Source organism: Microcaecilia unicolor, chromosome 8, assembly GCF_901765095.1.
Source record: "Microcaecilia unicolor chromosome 8, aMicUni1.1, whole genome shotgun sequence".
In the NCBI taxonomy this organism is placed as follows: Eukaryota; Metazoa; Chordata; class Amphibia; order Gymnophiona; family Siphonopidae; genus Microcaecilia; species Microcaecilia unicolor.
Window position 1 is genome coordinate 164588450 of NC_044038.1, and position 20486 is coordinate 164608935.

Genomic DNA, 20486 nt, shown 5'->3' on the forward strand with positions numbered 1-20486 from the left:
ATGTGGCCCAAAGTGTGTGGGAGGGGAACAAGGGAGAATTGAGAACTGAGCGATACTGGACTATGGATTGTGTGCTGGCCGAGTGTGAATAATGACCCAGAATATTACCTGTATCTAGGTGTAGATTTCTGTAAGAGAAGCAGTTTGAAAGTCACGCCCATAGCAAGACCTACATGTCGCGTGGCTGTGGGGTGTCACCAATAACTGCACTGTGTGTTTTTTGGCTGTGGCGTTTTTATTCGGAAAATTCACCGTTTAAAAAAACAACAAAATAGCTTTTAAAAATTAAACTTTATGGGGGTGGATATTCAAAGTTATTTAAATATCCAGGATCCTGGCCAGTTAAATCACTTATATGGGGCTATATGCTGAATACCACCACTGAAACTGAAAGCCGGCAAGGTTGTGAGCGGTCCAGGGGTTGAGTCGACACTTATGTGGTTAAGCGCTGAAGATCGAGACTTAAGCGGCCATATCAAACTACATAAAACACAGTCCTATGCTTATGCAGTGTTGCTTAGGAGGTCAAATGCGGATTATTTCACTTAACCGCATAAGAGAGAGCCAACCGCATAAACCCGGATATTTAATGCTGGCGCCTGGATATGGTCTGCAATTGAATATCTGGGAATAACACCTCTGTCGGTTAAAAACAAATGTGCACTGCCGCTGGCTGGCTGAATGTCTGTCAGTACGTATTTTATTTTAGCGCAGCTTAATAAAAGGGCTCCTCGGTTATTTTGGGCATCAGGACAGGCTGAGGAACCTCAGCGTGTATACGCTGGAAGAGAGGAGATACGATAGAGACATTTAAATGTCTCAGGGGCATTAATGTACAGGAAATGAAATAAAAGAAATAAATAAAGAAAACCTCTGGAATGAGGGGGCATATGATGAAGTTAATAGGAAATAGGTTTAGGAGGAATCTAAGAAAGTATTCGTTCATGGAGAGGGTGGTGGAAGCGTGGAGTGGCCTGCCGGTGGAGGTCATGGAGATGAGGACTGTGTTGGAATTTAAGAAAGCGTGGGATAAGCACATGGGATCCCTTAGGAAAAGGAAGAGTTAACGGTTACGGAGGATGGGCAGACAGGATGGACCATTTGGCCTTTATCTGCCGTCATGTTTCTATGTTTTCTATTAACACAACAAAAAAAATTTCTTAACAGAATTGCCAAAAATCTTTCAGAATTTGGCTGATGCCCAAAATAACTGAGGGACCCTTTTACTAAGCTGCGCTAAAAAGTGGCTTTCCTGCATACTGTGACCACTTTTAGCACAGCGGTAAAGTGGCTGCTTCGGTATATTTTTCTATGGCCACACACGAATTTCTCAATTAGCATGTGGCCATTACTGAGGGAGCCCTTACTGCCACTTATTTTGTAGGTGTTAAGGACTCCTATACTAACCCTGTGCTAATCAGGCAGCACGCTACCCGATTAGCGCAGGGCATGCATACTTTCCGCCTATTGTGTAAAAAAAGTGGGAGTACGACCAAGGAAACCAGAAACTGGAAGATGTTCTTGACAACAATTTATTGAAAATTTGAAGACTCGACACGTCGTGTTTCGGCCGTCAGGCCTGCATCAGGAGTCTATAAAAAATACATTTATATATGATATGTGTGATAAAAGAACAACAAAAGAACAAAATTTTAATAATTAACAAAAGAAATAAAAAAACATATAATATAATTAATTATAAAAATACTGTATATGGATTTGTAAAATAATACTGCAATATAAAAACATGTCATATATAAAAAAGAGTCATTAAACAATTCAAGATGTATATGCACATATAAATTTGAACAAATAAAAGTAAATAATAAAAATTGCGCATACATGTTAAAATGAAAAGAAACAAGGATAAAAACATTTAAACTTTGAGTTAATAATAATAATGTTATATATATATGCATACTCATTCATATATTTGGAGAGAATAATAATATTAATCGAAGGTTTAATATCAACCAAATGGATTAAAAACTATAGAAAGAGATATAGGGAAACCGTGAAAAAACTTTGCTGATTTACATAGTGCATAACCGCATTACTTATAACAAGAGAATATGTGAGGAAAAATAGCAAATTTGAATGAACGAGGAAGATCACAGAATTGAAAGAATCCTTAATAAAAAATGATATTGTATTTATTGGTGAGACTAACCTGCTGTGCAAAGTGCTGCAGAGCAATGACGATGGAAAACCTCTAAGGATATATCAGTAGTCTATCAGGTGATATATAGACAAACAAATAAAAGTAAAAGATTACCCATCGATAAAATATAAAAGAAAAATAATGTGTAATGTATTAAGAAACACTGACCTTTTTTTACACATTCTTGTTTTTACCGTGGGGTGCTTGAGTTTTCCACTTACCGGTGGATCTTCTCTTACTTTCCGCCTATTGACACACGTCCCGTGCTAAAAAATAAAAACTATTTTTTAGTGCAAGATTAGCACCCTGGGACGCCTTAGCATATCCTGTGGCAGTAATTTTTGGGGTCAGAGTAGGCGGCTTACTAAAAGGGCCCCTGAATGACCTAAATGTATATGCCATTGACTGAGTGGCATTGTACTTCAGATGTTGGGAACAGATGAATATTTTTGTGTCAAGGGATAATTAGCAAATGGAAACTTTATAACTTTTCATGTTCTGTTCTACAGTTTAATTACAGCAAGAATGGTGTTTTTTTGGGGGGGGTGGGGGGGGGTAGAGACGAAGGCCATTGCAGTCATTGATGTTTTCAGGAGTGTGATGGTTCTGTTCTTTAGTGGTACCAAAGAGCGAATTATTTATTGGATGCTCTCCGTGGACTCCAGAAACAGAGCGACCACTGGCATTTGCTGATGTTTCTAAGAGAACAAAGCTCAAGAGCATGTGCATGTGTGATCTGTTCCCTTCCTGCATCTTGTGTGCCTGTGTTTTGGGGTTTTTTTCTTTCTCCTCTATGAATACAGTAATTGGACCCAAGAATATCATCCAGCAGCTTCAACCCTTCCCTTCAAGAGGAAATGCCATTCCATTTAGAAAATGAGTAGAAACAGTTGCAAATTGGTTGTATACACAAGTGAGCAGCTTTCAAAGTTGTCAAAGCTGCCTGTGCTCAGGTTGCAAAAGAGAAAAGGCTCATAGGAAGGGAATCAACACAAATACACTCACACGCATGTGCGTGCACACACACACACACACGGAACTGTGGAGGAGTGAGGAGAGGGGATAAATGTTAGGGAAAGATAGAGAAGTTAGCTAACAATAAATAAACATTATATAATACTGAAACATATCATTTTTTACTTCCAGATGCAATTCTTTACAAAGGATTTCAAAGGCCTGGAATTCCTCATAGCTGAGGCAGATTTTTATCTGTAGAAGTGTTCAAACTAGTTTATAATTAAGGAAAAATCCAGTAACTAAGTTAATTTTATCTTCATTAAACAAAATAACTTTTTCAAGCAGAGACCCCTTTTCTGTGTGAGGCCAAGAACCAAATAACTCTGCTGGTCCCCTTCTTATAGACCTTGTATATGCTGTAGATAGAGAAAATCACCATTTCCCAAACAAATCAACTCCCACTGCAAAATAAGGACCTTCAGAAAGTGGGGTTCTTTTGGATAAAAAGCATATTCCAACACCATCACTATATTCCCCATTGGTCTAGGTTTTTTTAAAAAAGATTTTTATGATATTTCTCATATAACAGAGCAATATAAAAGATCACCAGTTATTTCTTCTTTAAACACATTTCTTATTCATAAGAATTTCCTCTTCTCAGAAAACCACAAAATACGTTTCTGATTATTATTATTTATTGCATTTGTACCCCACATTATCCCACCTTTTTGCAGGCTCAATGTGGCTTACAGAGTGTTGTTATGATGCAGTCATTACATGGTCTTAAATACAGTCGATAATAAGCTAAGGTAGGTAATTTAGATGCAAGGTACAAGGAAAGGTGTTGTGAGAGGTGTTTTAAATGCATCTGAGTAGTTTGGGGAATAGTTAGTGAGGATGTCCTTAGTAGGCTTTGTTGAAGAGATGTGTCTTCAAAGATTTGCGAAAGCTGGTTAGGTTGTCCATTTTTTTCAGGGCCATGGGTAGTGCATTCCAGATCTGTGTGCTTTTGTACTCAAAAGTAGTAGCGTATGATTGTTTGTATTTAATTCCTTTGCAGCTGGGGAATTTCAGATTGAGGAATTTGCGGGCCGATCTTTTGGCGTTTCTAGGTGGTAGGTCCACTAGGTTTAACATATAAAGAGGGGTGTCTGCATGGATGATTTTGTGGACGGTTGTGCAGATCTTGAACTCAATTCGTTCCTTGAGTGGTAGCCAGTGTAGTTTCTCTCTTAGAGGTTTTGCTCTTTCGTATTTAGTTTTGCCAAAGATAAGTCTGGCTGCGGTGTTTTGGGCTGTTTGGAGTTTTTTAATGGTCTGTTCTTTACAGCCTGCATACAAAGTGTTACAGTAGTCCAGATGACTTATTACTAATGATTGTACTAGGGTACGGAAGATGTTTCTTGGGAAAAAAGGTTTTATTCTCTTGAGTTTCCACATCGAGTAGAACATTTTTTTCGTTGTATTCTTCGCGTGGGTATCAAGTGTGAGGTATCGATCAATAGTCAAGAATTTTCAGATTTTCTGAGATAGGGAGTGTGCAGTATGGTGTGGTTATGGTAGGGTAGTTGTTTGTGTTGTATTGGGAGGTGAGAACTAGACATTAAGTTTTTTTCTGCGTTCAGTTTTAACTGGAATGAGTCCGCCCAGGAGTGCATGATTTGGAGGCTCTGGTTGATCTCGTTGGTTATTTCGTTTCGGTTACTTTTGAACGGGATGTGGATCGTGACATCATCCGCGTATATGTAGGGATTAAGGATCTGATTGGCTAGAAGTTTGGCTAGTGGTATCATTATAAGTTTGAAAATAGTTGGCGAAAGGGGGGATCCCTGAGGAACTCCACATTCCAGAGTCCAAGGTGGTGATGTATCATTATTCATTATTACTTGGTAGGATCTGGTGGTAAGGAATCCTTTGAACCATTTGAGAACTGGGCCTCCGATTCCAAAGTATTCTAATAGTATTCCATGATCTACCATGTCGAAAGCACTGGACATGTCGAATTGTAGTACGAGTATGTTCTTGCAGGTTGCAATTGTTTTTTTGAATGAATTCATTGCAGACACTAGTACAGTTTCAGTGCTATGATATGATCTAAATCCTGATTGAGACTCATGTAGAATTGAGTGTTTGGTCAGGTATTCCGTGAGTTGTTGCGTCACTATGCCTTCCATCAGTTTTGTTATGAGTGGGACCGAAGCAACTGGTCGGTAGTTGGTTAGGTCCATTGTGCTTTTCTTGGCATCTTTTGGCAATGGGGTGAGAAGGATATTTCCTTTGTCTGTGGGGAAGAGACCATTTAGGAGTCTGTAGTTTACTTGGTTCATGAGGTCTTTTGTGAATTGTTTGGGGGCGGCTTTTAATAGGCTGGTAGGGCAGATGTCAAGTTTGCATTGAGATTTGGCATATTTTCCAAGCCTGTTTCGTTGTTAGCTGCATCAGAGAAGAAATTGTTGAATCTTGAATCTTTAGCTAAAAATATATTTTTGATTACTATTTGGAGAAGGAGCTACAAGTTTGGAGGGGTCTGCTCTAGGTGGATTGGATTTGTGGGTATATGCAAGAAAATAGAATTGGGGGTCTTGATCAGGAGGGGGATTTCGGGATGCTGGTCGGAGAGGGTCAAGTTGCACCATGGAGGCAGATACTCATATGGCTGCTTATATTCTGTAAACCATGCGCAAAAGTGCTAAGCATACCACAAACTGCCCACTCCCTCCCCAGGTCCATGTCCCCCCTTGCAGTTGTTCGCTATGGATTTTGTGTGCACATTTTGTAGAATACCTTCTAATTAGTGTCAGTTTCAATTATTGTTTCCTAACATCAATTAACAGCTCATTATTAAAGTAAGTTATGCATGTAACTATCAGTATTCTATAACTTACATGTACAACTTCGGGTACTGAGCGTAAAGTTGTGCACACAAATTTTATAGAATTGGGCAAATGGAGGGTCATTTTTATAACGGGGTACCAAACTTAAGAGGTCACATAGGGGCCCTTTTACAAAAGGGTTGCCATGTGGCAACCTGGAACTACTGCCTGCAGTAGTTCTGGTTCAAGCGCGCTCCAGAAAATATTTTTAAATTTTTACCGTAGCGCTAATCTGGCAGTAACGGGACAGCACTGGGATACTGCAGGAGCCCTCGGTGGCGGTAAGTGCTCCCTGCCGCATGGCCACGCAGTAAGAGTAATCTTACTACATGACCATTTTTTTGGGGGGGGGGGGGCTTTTTATCTGCTGCAGTAAAAATGGCCCCTGCTGCTATCGCAGGGTTCTTTTTACCACAGCTTGGTAAAAGGACCCAATAGATGCCTCTTACGCTTTGAAAACTTTGCTCGCCTAGGTGCACCAACAGGCTCATTTTCGAAAGAGAAGGGCGTTCATCTTTCAACGTAAATCAGAAGATGGACGTCCTTCTCACAGAGACGCCCAAATCGGTATAATCAAAACCTGATTTTGGACATCTCCAACTGCAGTCCGTCACAAGGACGTCCAAATTTCAAGGGGGCGTGTCGGAGGCGTAGCAAAGGCGGGACTTGGGGGTGCCTAACACTTGGATGTTTTTGACCCATAATCGAAAAAAAAACAAGGATGTCTCTGACGAACACTTGGACGTTTTCACCCGGACGTGTTTTTTTTTTTACGAATAAGGCACAAAAAGGTGCCCAAAATGACCAGATGACCACCAGAGGGAATTGGGGATGACCTCCCATTACACCCCCAGTGGCCACTAACCCCCTCCCCCCTCAAAAAACATCTTTAAAAATATTTCATGCCAGCCTTGGATGTCATACTCAGGGCCATGACAGCGCATGCAGGTCCCTGGAGCAGTTTTAGTGGGTACTGCAGTGCACTTCAGACAGGTGGACCCAGGCCCATACCCCCCCCCCCCCTACCTGTTATGTTTGTGGAGAAAACAGCAAGCTCTCCAAAACCCACCACAAACCCACTGTACCCATATATAGGTGTCCCCCTTCCCCTGTAAGGGCTATGATAGTGGTATACAGTTGTGGGTAGTGGGTTTTGGGGGGCTCAGCACACAAGATAAGGGAGCTATGTTCCTGGGAGCATTTTGTGAAGTCCAGTGCGCTACAAATGCTGGCTCCTCCCACGCCCAAATGGCTTGCATTTGAAAGTTTTTGACATGGATGTCTTTGATTTTGAAAATCGTTGAAAGTCAAAGACGTCCACATCTAGGGACATTCAAATCCAAGGACGTCCACAGTATTTTCGAAACAAAAGATGGACATCCATCTTTTTTTGAAAATATGGTTTTCCCAGCCCCCGTATTTGGACGTTTTACAAAGACGTCCAAATCCCAACTTGGACATTTCTTTAGAAAATGCCCCTCCAAGTGATACATGCGTAACTGGGAGACATGCCTATGTCCCACCCATGCTCTGCCCATGTGTACACCCCCTTGCACTTTATGGTGCCTTTGATGCTTGTAAGTGGTATCTACCTCTAGGGGCCATTTTATAGAATTGTCCCCTTTGGGCTAGATTCTATATATGGTACTGAAAAAAGAGCCATTCTATGAGCAGTGCTTAAAGTTAGGAGTGGTTTATAGAATAGCGCTTAAGACTGGGAATCACACCTAACTTTAGGTCTGGCCATTTTCACCAACTGAAATGTGGTACAAATGTACACGCCTACATTAAGTGTATATCCCTGTTATTCTATATCAGTCCGCATTAATATTAGGAATGCCCCCATTCCGCCCATGACTCTCCTATGTTTGTTAAAAAGCCAATTATTGGTGCTAATTAGCTTATTTAATTAAATTGCATGCACAAATTGGGTGCATTCCCAAATTTGCACACACCATTTTTGGCAACTTTTACAGAATTAGAAAGTCTTTTGCAGCATAAGGAAACAAAACTGCACATAGCAAGGAGTTATCATCATCTATTAATTATAAATGTGAGCCAGGATATCGGAAGGACCGATTCTGCACCACAGAGTCACTGCAGCCTTCCGAAGGCAAGAATCATGAGCAGTGAAACAGGGAGAATGGAAGAAGCAGCCATGACCAAAAGAAGCCATCTTTTGTTTTTAATTACAGGTTCTCTGTTTATTTGAAAGAGTCAGCTCTTAGTGGCATTGATGAACGTATCGAGCTGCATCTGCACTCGTGCTGTAAATAAATAGAATCAGGGTGGGTTGTTTTGTGCTCTGGAAAAATAGCCTGTGTTGGAAGCTGACACCAAAAAAGAAAAAGGAGCAACATGAATTATTCATAAGCAGCAATTTAGTGCTGCCCATTATTTCTGCCGTTCCTGGCTAATATATAATGCCTGATTTTTATTAGTCAGGAATAACGACTCAGTAAGGTGGATTGCATCCTGCTGCAACAGCACACAAAAAAAGTAGCTCACAGTATGAAATTTTGTTAAAACAAATGTTGAGGTAGGCATAATATAGAATATACAGAAGGAATCATCCACGACGATAAAGAATTGCCACTCAGTTTTTCTTCTCTATAATTAATTGGCCTTTTACCACTTACAGTGGTTTGCAGTATTTTGGACCAAGCTTAACATGGTGGTTTTAATTAACCGTAGACAAAAATAGAACAAAAATATGATTCAGGAAATAACGAAAAACACCTCTGAACTGAGAACTTGGAGAATAATTTTAGGTAATTTTAGAACAGACTGTCCAGCTTGTGAAGCCAGGATGTGAATAAATTGCACTAATTATCTATGGGAACATATGTGTATGTATTCCAAATTATCCTATGGAATGGGCACCCAAATATTTACACCCATTATTTAGGACACACATAATTTTCTTGAAAATTTACATGCATGTATTTGAAAAGTGAAAAATATGTGCTTAAGTCCAAACCTTAGCTCTAGCCTACCGTGGGAATGCCTGCTTATCCCTGGTGAAAGTGTGCAGAAAATGGTGTTATTTATTTATAGATTTTGCTCACACCTTTTTCAGTGGTAGCTCAAGGTGAGTTACATTCAGGTACTCTGGATATTTCTCTGTCCCAGGAGGGCTCACAATCTAAGTTTGTACCTGAGGCAATGGAGGGTTAAGTGATTTGCCCAAGATCACAAGGAGCAGTAGTGGGATTTGAAGTGGCCATCTCTGGATTGCCTCTAACCACTAGGCCACTCTTCCACTCCACATTATAGACGGACTTTTTCCTGAATATAGCTTGAATGCAGTTGTGCTGTGGAAATGTCCCTGTGTATTCCAGGTGAAAGTAGAGCTGTACCAAATAGCATATTGAGTGGAGGAGTGGCCTAGTGGTTAGAGCACCAGTCGTGACATCCAGAGGTGTCTGGTTCAAATCCCACTGCTGCTTCTTGTGATCTTAGGCAAGTCACTTGACCCTCCATTGCCTCAGGTACAAGATTAGATTGTAAGCCCTCCAGGGACAGAGAAATACCCAGTGCACTTCAGTGTAATTCACCTTGAGCTACTACTGAAAAAGGTGTGAACAAAAATCCAAATAAAAATACCTTACTAATAAACAAAGCAACATGAAATCAGAGATCATACTTTTAGCATGGTAGAGCCTCGGATTATTCATATTCAAATCTAAATCACTATTCGGTTGAATATGAATAATGTATTTGGGGCTGAATCATATCGAATATGAATCTTCAGTATATCCCTAGGTGACAGTGTGCAAAGAATGGTATTATTGCTTATTAAGGGGGGGTCTCTTCCTAAAGTTTAGCTTGAGTTATCTGCAGCAGGGCCCATTTTATTGCTATGGGCCCTTCTGCAGATAACTCGAGCTAAGCTTTAGTAAGACCCCCTAAGTTCTGTTATCAACACTGATTAGCTTGCTTGTTAAGCCAATTAAGTTATGCGCACTGTTATAGAATTATGCCTGGATTTCAGAGCAGATCTCTAAGCATACTATATAAAATCTGGGGGTAACTGGAGAATGAGAAACAGATCAATCTTGTTATTTCCAAGGCCAGAGTTCATGCCATTCTCTTCCACTGTTTTCCAATAGATAGTTTGAATATACTATAAATTAGGACATGCGCATTTAGAAATGAGTAATAAAAGCATGGTAAGACTCTGAGGAGGGAGGGACCCTTTTACAAAGGCCTGCTGAAAATGGCCTGCAGTAGTGTAGACGCGTATTTTGTTTGCACGCAGAATCATTTTTCAGCGCACCTGTAAAAAAATTCCTTTTTAAAAAATTTTTCCGAAAATGGACATGCGGCAAAATGAAAATTGCCGCGCGTCCATTTTGGGTCTGAGACCTTACCATCAGCCATTGACCTAGCGGTAAAGTCTCACGTGGTAACCAGGCAGTAATGACCTACATGCATCAGCCAGGCGATAACTCCATTTTGGTGCACATGGAGTGCGGGTAGACGCTTACACGGCTTAGTAAAAGGGCCCCTGAGTTATATATGCTGATTCACAAACATGTTAACCCTAATTTGCTCTACTCATTCTAGAATAGGTATGAGACACTTGTGAATACAGACTGTTTTATCAAATAGTGCTGTGTTCATCCCCTGAGGAAAGTTGAAAGTAAAACCAGCTCCACTACTTTGGATTCATGAGCCAAATGTTAGCATAGTTTATACTTAGTAACGAGTTTCTATACCGCCTTTCCTAGATAGGTCAAAGCGATGCATTGACTAAAAATGAATAAGAATGGAACACCATTGATAATAGGAAACAGACGAAGACAATAATGAGAAAGCATTCATCCAAAAATTAAAAACACTGATGATTAAAAAAAAACATAAAACCCATTCATGAGAAGCAAACTGATTATCTCACCACAGCGAATCCATGCTTCCGGAAAAAAAAGGGAGAATCAAATATATGATGATGGGCAAGCTTGTTCAAAGAAGTATGATTTTAAGGCAACCTTAAATGATTTAAAAAGTGACAGCTCCCGCGCTGTTTGGGGGATGGAATTCCAAAGATAAGGGGCCAGAAAAAAAAATGCAGAATGCCTGGTTGATTTAGTGAGCTGTTTTAGGTGAGGGAAGGACCAAGTGGTGGTCATCCAAGGAGCAAAGCTGTCTAGCAGGAGTGTAAGCAGAAATCAAGTTAGAAAGATAAGATGAGACACCCAAGTGAAGTACTTTGAAAGCTAAACATAGGATTTTAAAGTGGATACACCAACGTACAGGGAGCCAATGCAGAGATTTCAACAGGGGCGTGCAATGATCAAAACGAGAAGCATTGCAAAGAAATCTGGCTGTGGTATTGTGAAGTATTTGAAGGCACTTTACCTCTGACTGAGAAAGGCCTGCAGAGACTACATTACAGCACTCAAAGCATGAAATTACAAAGGCACGGACTAAGGTATGTAATGCTTGGGAGTCTAAGAACTTTTTCAATGGACGTATTTTGCGGAGGGCAAGGAAACCTGACTGGAGAACCTTAGAAACCAGTTTATGGAACAAGAGAGAGGTGTCAAATATGCAGGGCTTTTTTTGTGGGGATACTTGGAGGTAATGAGTACCGGCACCTTTTCCATTGTCTGCTAAAATTGACCCAAGGACCCCAAGTTTTAATGAAAGAGCTCAGGCTCTACACACCAATTCTGCCTTGTCATAGATTCAGTGACTGGTTGCAGGGGGCCTGGCTATTGTGGAGTGGATCCCTCAGTGATCACCCCACCCTTGAAGGGTGGCCTAGCATTTGAGTACCGGCACCTTTTTTGCTAGAAAAGATGCACAGCAAATATGACACCTAAATATTTGAAAGAACATAGGACTGAAGATGTAGAAATTAGTTTGTTACCTTTACTGTTCTTTCAACTCTCAGATGCTTAGTACAAAGCAAATTTCCAACTTCTATATTGCAAAAATATGTACCCCACACCTGATGTCCATTTTGATGTGTTCAACTCATTTTTTTTGTTTTGCTTTGATTTCATTTACATAGTAACATGGTAAGTGACAGCAGATAAAGACCTGAATGGTCCATCCAGTCTGCCCAACAGTCACTTTCATTATCAATTCAGTTTATCATTCATTCATTGACAATTTGACTGGGCAATTTCCACCTGCTTGATTGTACTTCCATCTCAGTTTTGGCTGGGGTTGAAGACCATGAGTCTTCATTTGCAACTTAGCAAGGATGTTCCCCATGTATTATACATAGTCAGCTATTGCCAGGGGACAGGCACCAGGATTTGTTAGGAAGCCTGCAATCACAGGCCTTGAATCTGACCACTAGGTGTCACCCTTAAGCAGTGACCATAACTCCTTCCCTCCAATGGCTGTGAACACTGCCTCCATAAATTCTGCAGCTAGGCCCCATCCAAGAATTGAATTGGGGACCTTCTGCTGGGCTGCCCCAAACTCATTTTTTGCTTTTGTATATAATTTATCTTATTTCATAGAAACTTACTAAAAGATAGGGGCAGTTTTCTTTCATGTTAAAACATGCTTTCTATAATAATCAGATTGTAGGTGAAGATTCAGTAACAATGTAAAAATGTGAATCCACAGTTCCAGAGATTGAAAAGTGCTAATTGAATCAGTGAGTACATTTTAGCAGTACTGAAATCGCCTCTTGGGGCATGAACATTCAGGAGGCCAACCTGAGCAAGCCATGTGCTTTCAAAGTATACAAGTACTTTTTAGCTAATTGTCAAAAAGGATGTTCCTAGTAGTTTCTCTGAAAATGCATTAGCGTAAAGCACGCACTAACCCCCACATTCTTTAATAGCTAAATTTACATTACATTACAATAGGATTTAACGCCAACTTGTACCTAATAAATTCTAAACGGATTACAATAACAACAAAGCAGAAAGTCTCTGGGAGCTCCAATCAATTAACAATTATAAATCAGAATTATAGTTCATATATTACAGAATTACAGTTATATATCGGAATTACAGCTTAATTTAACAAGATTTCAAAACGAATTTACAGAATATTAAGTTTTTTAATTGTTTTCTGAAATCTAAATAATTAGAAGTCCATATAATTTTAGCAAATTCTATTCCATGCTTGGCAGCTTGATATGAAAAAAGAATATCAACTCTCTTTAATCCTGTTTTATCCTTCTCTTACGTGAGCACGCAGTTGTGGAATGCACTACCTACAGCTCTGAAAACCATTGACGAAATAACTAACTTTCGCAAATCTCTGAAGACACATCTCTTCAACAAGGCCTACAAAGAGAGCCCATAACTTTACAAGCTACCTCTCCAACCCACCCAGTTATTAAAGTCCACCTTCTATATTATCCTGCCCTACCCCTTCCTTCTCTCTTCCCTTACCTAATCTTTGCACATTACTAATTGTATCTCATATCCTGGTATGACTATGTCATAACAAAACTCTGTAAGCCACATTGAGCCTGCAAATAGGTGGGAAATTGTGGGATACAAATGCAATAAATAATAATAATAAACTAAAAAAATTAAAGATCTTAGATGGCAAGTTTGAAAAGCATTCAACAATAATAAAAAAAATGTTCATACATATACACTGGTGCAAGACCAAACTGAATTTTGGACCCTGTTTACTAAGCATATAGGAATGTATGGATGTCTTTAATGTTTAGTGTGCACTAAAAATGCTAATGCACCTTAGTAAACAGGGCCCTTTGTAAAGGAAACAAAAAAAATTAAATTGCACTCTGGCTTCAATAGGGAGCTGACTGCTGCAGGCTGAACTTTGACCCCATATTTTATAGTTACATTTTGGAGAATGTAAGAAGAGGAAACTGAAGTTTGACAGGGTCTCTAGAATTATCTTTGGATTTTACAAACGCTTATATGATCTCTAATGAGAAACACATTTAAATGGGCTTTTTAAACCTTCAGCAATGCCCCATTGACCACGTGGAGAAAACCTATCCACCATTTTCTACAGTGTTTCAGACACACGCTGATGCATTTAAATCAGTCAGATGTTTTTATGATAGAACTGCAAGTGTTGGATTTTTATAAACTACTGTTTTCCCAGGCATTGCTCACTATAAAGGAAACTTTTTTCCTATTGAAATATTTTTAAGAGTCTTTAAGAAATTCAAGCTATGCTGCAGAATTTATAAGAGATTTTCACTCTAATACATTAGTGCATAGTACCTATATTTTGGTTCTGTATTAGCTGGAGAATAATGAAATATTTGTGAGTAGTAATGGTGGAGGAAGCACTTGAAGACTGCTGGAGTGCGTTGTTAAAGTTAAGTGAATAATTAGAGCACCCGGTCAAGTGGAAGACAGCTGGCAAGTGACTCCTTGATAAGACAGTGGTGGTATATTACTATTATTATGTGCTCTTGGTATTGTCTAAGGATTAATTTAGGGATGCGTATTCAGGTGCAGATGATCAAAAACCACACCCTGTTCCGAACAGCGCTCTAAAATTAGCGCCAAAACAGCGTGAGGCAATAACACCACTATGATCAGAGCTAATGTTATGCAAATTCATGTGCACTATTAGCTCTGATCATAGGGGGTACTTCTGTGGGAGGATTGTGCCTGGACACAATCTTTCTGCAGAAGTTGTTTGACAGGTCCGGGCTGTCCAAAAAATCCCCCCGCACCTGTCAAACATTCCGAGGGCCAGATCTACCCCAACAGAAGAATCCCCCCTGGCATGGCCTGGGCAGACCCAACTTGACCTGACACCCCCCCCCCCCTCCCGACGGAAGACAACAGAGGGCTGGACCTCCAGCCCCTACCTGGTGGTCTAGTGCTTCCTCCCCCCTAGTGGTCTAGTGGCCCTGAACCCCCCTGTTTCTTAAAATGATGGAGGAAGGAGTGCTACTCCCTCCTCCTTCCAGTGCTGCATCCAAAATGGCAGCTCACTGCCCTGCCTAGTGCATCCTGGGGTGCTGCCATTTTGGAGACGGCGCTGAAAGGAGGAGGGAGCTCTTCCATCATTTGAAGGTACGGGGGGGGGGGGGGGGTTAGCAGTCCCACTGGGCCACCAGGGTCTTTTTAGTTTTGGGGGGGTGGGGGGCCTGGACTTGGTGTTAATTGGCACTAATTAGCAGCTACGCTTGTAACTGTAAGTTGGGGGTTCTATGAATTGCATGTGCAACTGCAAGGGGGACATGGATATAGGAGGGCCATGGGTTGGTTGGGGATTGCCTAGCACCTATGTGCACAGGTTCTGGAACACTTACTGACAGTTGTTAGGCACGAACATTTGCAACAGCCTTTGAGCTAATGTAACTGTTTGTGCCTAACTTTGTGTGTGTAACTGCAGACATTTAAAACAAACAGGAGGAAATATTTTTTCACTCAAAGAATACTTAAGCTCTGGAACTTGCTGACAGAGGATGTGGTAACAGCGGTTAGCACATCAGGGTTTAAAAAAGGTTTGAACAAGTTCCTGGAGGAAAGTCCAGAGTCTGCTATTGAGTTAGACATGAGAAAAGCCACTACTTAACCCTTGGATTGGTAGCATGGAATGTTGCTACTCTTTGGGGTTCTGCCAGGTACTTGTGACCTGCATTGGCTACTGCTGGAAGCAGGATACTGGGCTAGATGGACCGTTGGTCTGACCCTGTATGGCTATTCTTATGTTGTTATGACTTACACAAGTATTCTATAATGGCAATTACACACACAATTGCCGATTTAGAATTCGCACTTAGCGCACATCATCCCAGCACCTAACTTTAGGTGACCTTTTGTGAATTTTCCCCCCAATGTGCGCCATAAAAAATGAATAGGCCAAATGAGCAGGAATAAATACCCAAAATAGAAAGCATTCATTTCAGGTTTTGGTCATTCTGATGTGGCATATTAATAATTTGAATTGCAGGGACTGACCCGAGCAGCCTGGAACTCATAGACAGCATATTTGACACCCTTGATGACCAAATCAATAGCACAAGGAGAAGAAATCGGAGGCATGCCGGTGACGATGACTACAATATTGAAGTTCTTCTTGGGGTGGATGACTCTGTTGTACAGTTCCATGGGAAGGAGCACGTTCAGAACTACCTTTTGACCCTTATGAACATTGTGAGTGATTTTACAGGTTATTTTAATGAGTTCATATTTCTTATGTTAAAAATTTTATTTTAATTGCACTTTCAAAGCTCCCAGAGCAATGTACAGCAAAATAGTTGTACAACAAGATTTCATAGAACACCCATAAATCAGGTACATATTAAAAACAGCCTTGTAGCAACATAAAACATCCTAAGACAAATTAACAACATACCAACAGGAAGTGTAAGACATACAAAACAGCCAAAACAAGAGAATGATTTGTTACCACCAAAGATGGTCCTTGATTTGTGTGGTCCAAAATTAAACTGTGCTGAAACCACAAAGCAAGGCCAGAATCAGAAGCTTATTTACAAAGAAATACTAGGAAGTGATGATCTGCAAACAAGCATAGCAGCAAAACATGGAGCAGACCAGCAGGTGTTGAAGTAGACGGTTTATTAAAACGCATACCCGATGTGGCCACGTTTCATCCAAAAAGGCTGCGTCAGGGGTAAAGCTGTAGTCTAGACATATAAATTAATTAAAAACATACAAATGAATATCTCTATATATAAAAGGCAACCCCAACGTTCTAATGAAGCCTCCAGCCAGAAGTTTGAGGCGGCCGAGATATCCGGTAAGCCCATGAGTGTCTGTCCCGCCCTCGCGTCACAATGTGATGACGTCAAAGGCGGAGCAATGACACTCGAGGGGCGAAACGGACAAGGCACAGGCTCAGAGGCGGAGCAACAACCCCCCCCAGGAACAACGTGGGATGCAGGTATGGAGGCAGGCAGGCAGACAGCCTCAACGTCGGTGGGCACCCCCCCCCCCCCCAGGGCTGTCGCTCACTCGCACCCCGAGGTCGATGGAGGCAGCGCTTTAAAGTAATGCCAGCTCACAGGAAGAGAAGCACAGTACAACACCCTCGCGTTCACCTTTTCCCTTCACTCTCTCTGCGTCCTCCCCTCATTTCCTGTTTCGCAGAGAGAGAGGGGGAAAGCTGAACGCGGCGCTGCTGTACTGTGCTTATCTTCCTCTCAGCTGGCATTACTTTAAAGCGCTGCCTCCGTCGACCTCGGGGGGTGAGTGGCGGCCTCCGGGGGGGGGCAGTCAGCTACAGCCCTGGGGGGGGGGGAAGCGAGTGCCCCGCGACCCTGTGTTTCTGTGTCTGGCTGGGAGGGGGGGTTGCACTTGCCGGCCTTCTGCAAACATTGAGGGACTGCGGTGAGTGGTTACCTCGGGGTAGTGGGGGGATGCTGTTCTTGGAGGAACGGAGGGAGGGGCCCTGGAAATCGGAGGATACAGAGGGATGGAGGGGCCCTGGAAATCAAAGGCCACAGAGGGAGACGGAGGAAGAGAAAGGGAGGGAGGGGACGCCTACAACTCACAGAGGACGCCTACAACTCACAGGGGACAGGGAGAAGGGCCTACAACTCTGAGGCCAGAGATACAGGGAGGGGGGCACTCTATATGGCTGAAAGGAAACATACAGAGACATATGGAGAGGATGGGAGACCAGGGGGAGAGAACAGATTGCTCGATGTGGACAGGAGGGGACGCCAGGGGACAGGACACACTACACTCTCTCCGACAGACACACGCTCTGTCTCAATCACACACTCACTCATACTCACTCACACGCTCTCTCTCTCACACATACTCTCTCCTAACAGTTTCCTTAAAAACAAAATTACCATTACAGAACCTTGCTAGCGCCCGTTTCTTTGCGTTCAGAAACGGGCCTTTTTTCCTAGTGTTATAATAAAATGGCTAGTTTCACACCTGCTGGTTTGCTCTGTGTTTTGCTGCTATGCTTGTTTGCAGATCATCACTTCCTAGGTGCGCTAAAAAAATAATTCTGCACGTGCCCAAAACACGTGTCTACACTACTGCAGGCCATTTTTCAGTTTACCTTAGTAAAAGGACCCCTAAATGTTTTGACAAATTCCTGGAGAATAAGTCCATAAACTCTTAATAACTTAGGCTTGAGGGAAAGTTGCTGCTTGTCCTGGGATTAAGTAGCAGGAAATGTTGCTACTTTTTGGGATCCTGCCATGTGACCTGGATTGGCCACTGTTGTGAACAGGATACTGGGCTTGATGGACCTTTAATCTGACCCAGTATGGCAAGTCTTATGTTCTTACGATCTTAAATAAGAAACAATAAGTGTAGTGAATTACAGTAACACGTTACAGTAAATCTCTTCAAGGTTAAAAAAAAATCCTAGCACTGTAGCAGATGGTTTGCTATAGTTTGATGTTAACAGAAGCCAAATACACTAGGTAACGTCTGAAACAATATGGTGAACAGATGCCAAAACAGATTAATCAGATCTTTTCATTCGACATGTAATTTCTTAAAGCAACACGGCATCATTTAACTGTCATCTCAATACTTCGTGAGTTGCATATTCTCAGAAATCCTCAATGAGACCAGTTTTCATAATTCCTGGCTGTGAAGCCATAAGATTTATGTGTGCTGGAATGGTCCCTGGTGTGCCCAGTTTGTGGCTTCTTAGATGCTGAACAGTATTTGCTTCCTTAGAACTTTTGAACATCAGCAGTAGGCAAACTATGATTAAGTAGAAGGAGATTTCTCCCGAATTCTATATATCTTGCTGAGATTTCTGCATGAAAATCGAAGCGTATTCCATAACAATGCACATAACCGAATTGGTTAACGAGCTAATTAGCACTGATTGGCATTAATTAGAATTTATGTGCACTACTTGCTAAGCGTATTCTGTAACGTGATGCGCATAGTAGAAATGGGGCGTGGCCATGGGCGTGTCTATGTGTGTTGCTATAGAATACATGCCTAGTTTAGGTGTCTGCATTTACACCAGTTTTTACATGGCATAACTGCCCGTGACTAAATTTAGTCATTCAGACCAGTGCTCAGCATATTCTATAAACTGTGTGGAACTGTAGGCTTATTTTATAAAGTACGCCTAAATTAAGGCTTACTTTATAGAATGCACTTAGGTGAATTTAATTTTGGTGCCAAATTTTTAGGCGTGATATATAGAATCTAGTCCTTGATGGGTAAGTTCAGGCTTTCGGTAAATTCTATTATTTATAAAGCTTATATGAGCAGATTGGATAGGACATACGATCTTTATATGCTTTCTGTGTTTCTATGGGGAAGTATATATGTACAAATGGTATATTTGTTCATATATTGAAGGTTATGTGTTGCATGTTATTTTATAAAGGGGATAATATGCACAAATAGGGCAGGAGGCATCTTGCCACCCCGTTTCATCCCCACACAGTACACTCCAAAAGTATCAGTATTTGACAAATCATCCAAGAAGAAAAGTAGATTTATTATGGCGGCAGCATTCTACAACTTACAATGTTAACACATTTTACAGTATCATGCAATTACATTCCTACATGCAACTCATAGGCAATTAGATATATGAATCCTTGTCGATCTGCTATCGAGAGTATTTCAGGGCAGGTGGCCTAGCTTTTGAGGCCCACAGCCCCAACTTTACTGACAAGCACATTTTCCACCCTTCTCGACACATAGATCATAGAAGTGCACAAGGCACTACCATGATTTCCTGTGGTCATTGTTATTTCAGCTATTGTGAAATGGCTTTCCATTTGATACAAATGGCCTGTCAGATGTTTTGCATGTAGTAGGATGGTGAAGCTTGGCTCCTAAAGGACTTTCAGATGCTTAATCACCTCTTTCGCCAGGAAGGCAACTAGAGGCCAACTGAATTTCAGTTTTGGCTTCGGCACTGAAATCGGCCTGAAATCTATATTCGGTCTTGTTTCGGTTTAAGCCAAAGATGCTGGTACATTTTCGGCTAAAATCAAAACTGTACTCATAGCACACGCTTCTTCCTCCTCTTTCTGAACAGGAGTGGGCTTAGCTCCTTCCTTGTCTTCTTTTCTTCTCCCCCCACCCCACCTCTGCACAAGAGTAGGCTTGGCTCCCTCCTTCCTTCTCTCCCCCGAACAGTAGCAGGCTCAACTGATTCTTCCCCCTCCCCCCCCAAACAGTAGTGGACTCGGCTTCCTCTCCCCCCCCAACCCATCCATAGACCCCCACCCCAACGTACCTTAGAGTCTAGTGACTAGTCGAGGCAGGAACGATCCCAGTCACTACTGCACATGCCACATCCATTCTCAAATTGGCTGCCATTTTCACAGCAGAGATGGCATGGGCAGGAGCAACTGGGGACCGGTCCTGCCCTGACTAGCCAATAGCAGCAACCAACAGGTCAGGGTACAAAACCCCCCACATATATAACAGTCAAAGCCAAGAAGTAGGGGTGGACCAAAAAGTCGGCTGACAAGACTTCTTGGTCCACCCCTACTTCTTGACTTTGACTGACTAGCCAATAGACCACCAGGCTGGTGAGGGTTACCTTTGTTTGGAGAGAGGGGAAGAGGGTCTATCTTTGTTCAGGGGGTGGCGGTGCTATCTTTG

At 41.6% G+C, this 20486-nt stretch overlaps 1 protein-coding gene across 1 annotated transcript in view; it reads left to right on the forward strand.

The window, feature by feature from the left end:
• The window catches only part of LOC115475753 (A disintegrin and metalloproteinase with thrombospondin motifs 2-like), a 294408-nt gene that overhangs the window by 160837 nt on the left and 113085 nt on the right, over positions 1-20486 (forward strand). The window contains 1 exon segment of the mRNA XM_030211718.1: positions 15862-16064. Within this exon segment, the coding sequence (XP_030067578.1) occupies positions 15862-16064 (203 nt within the window).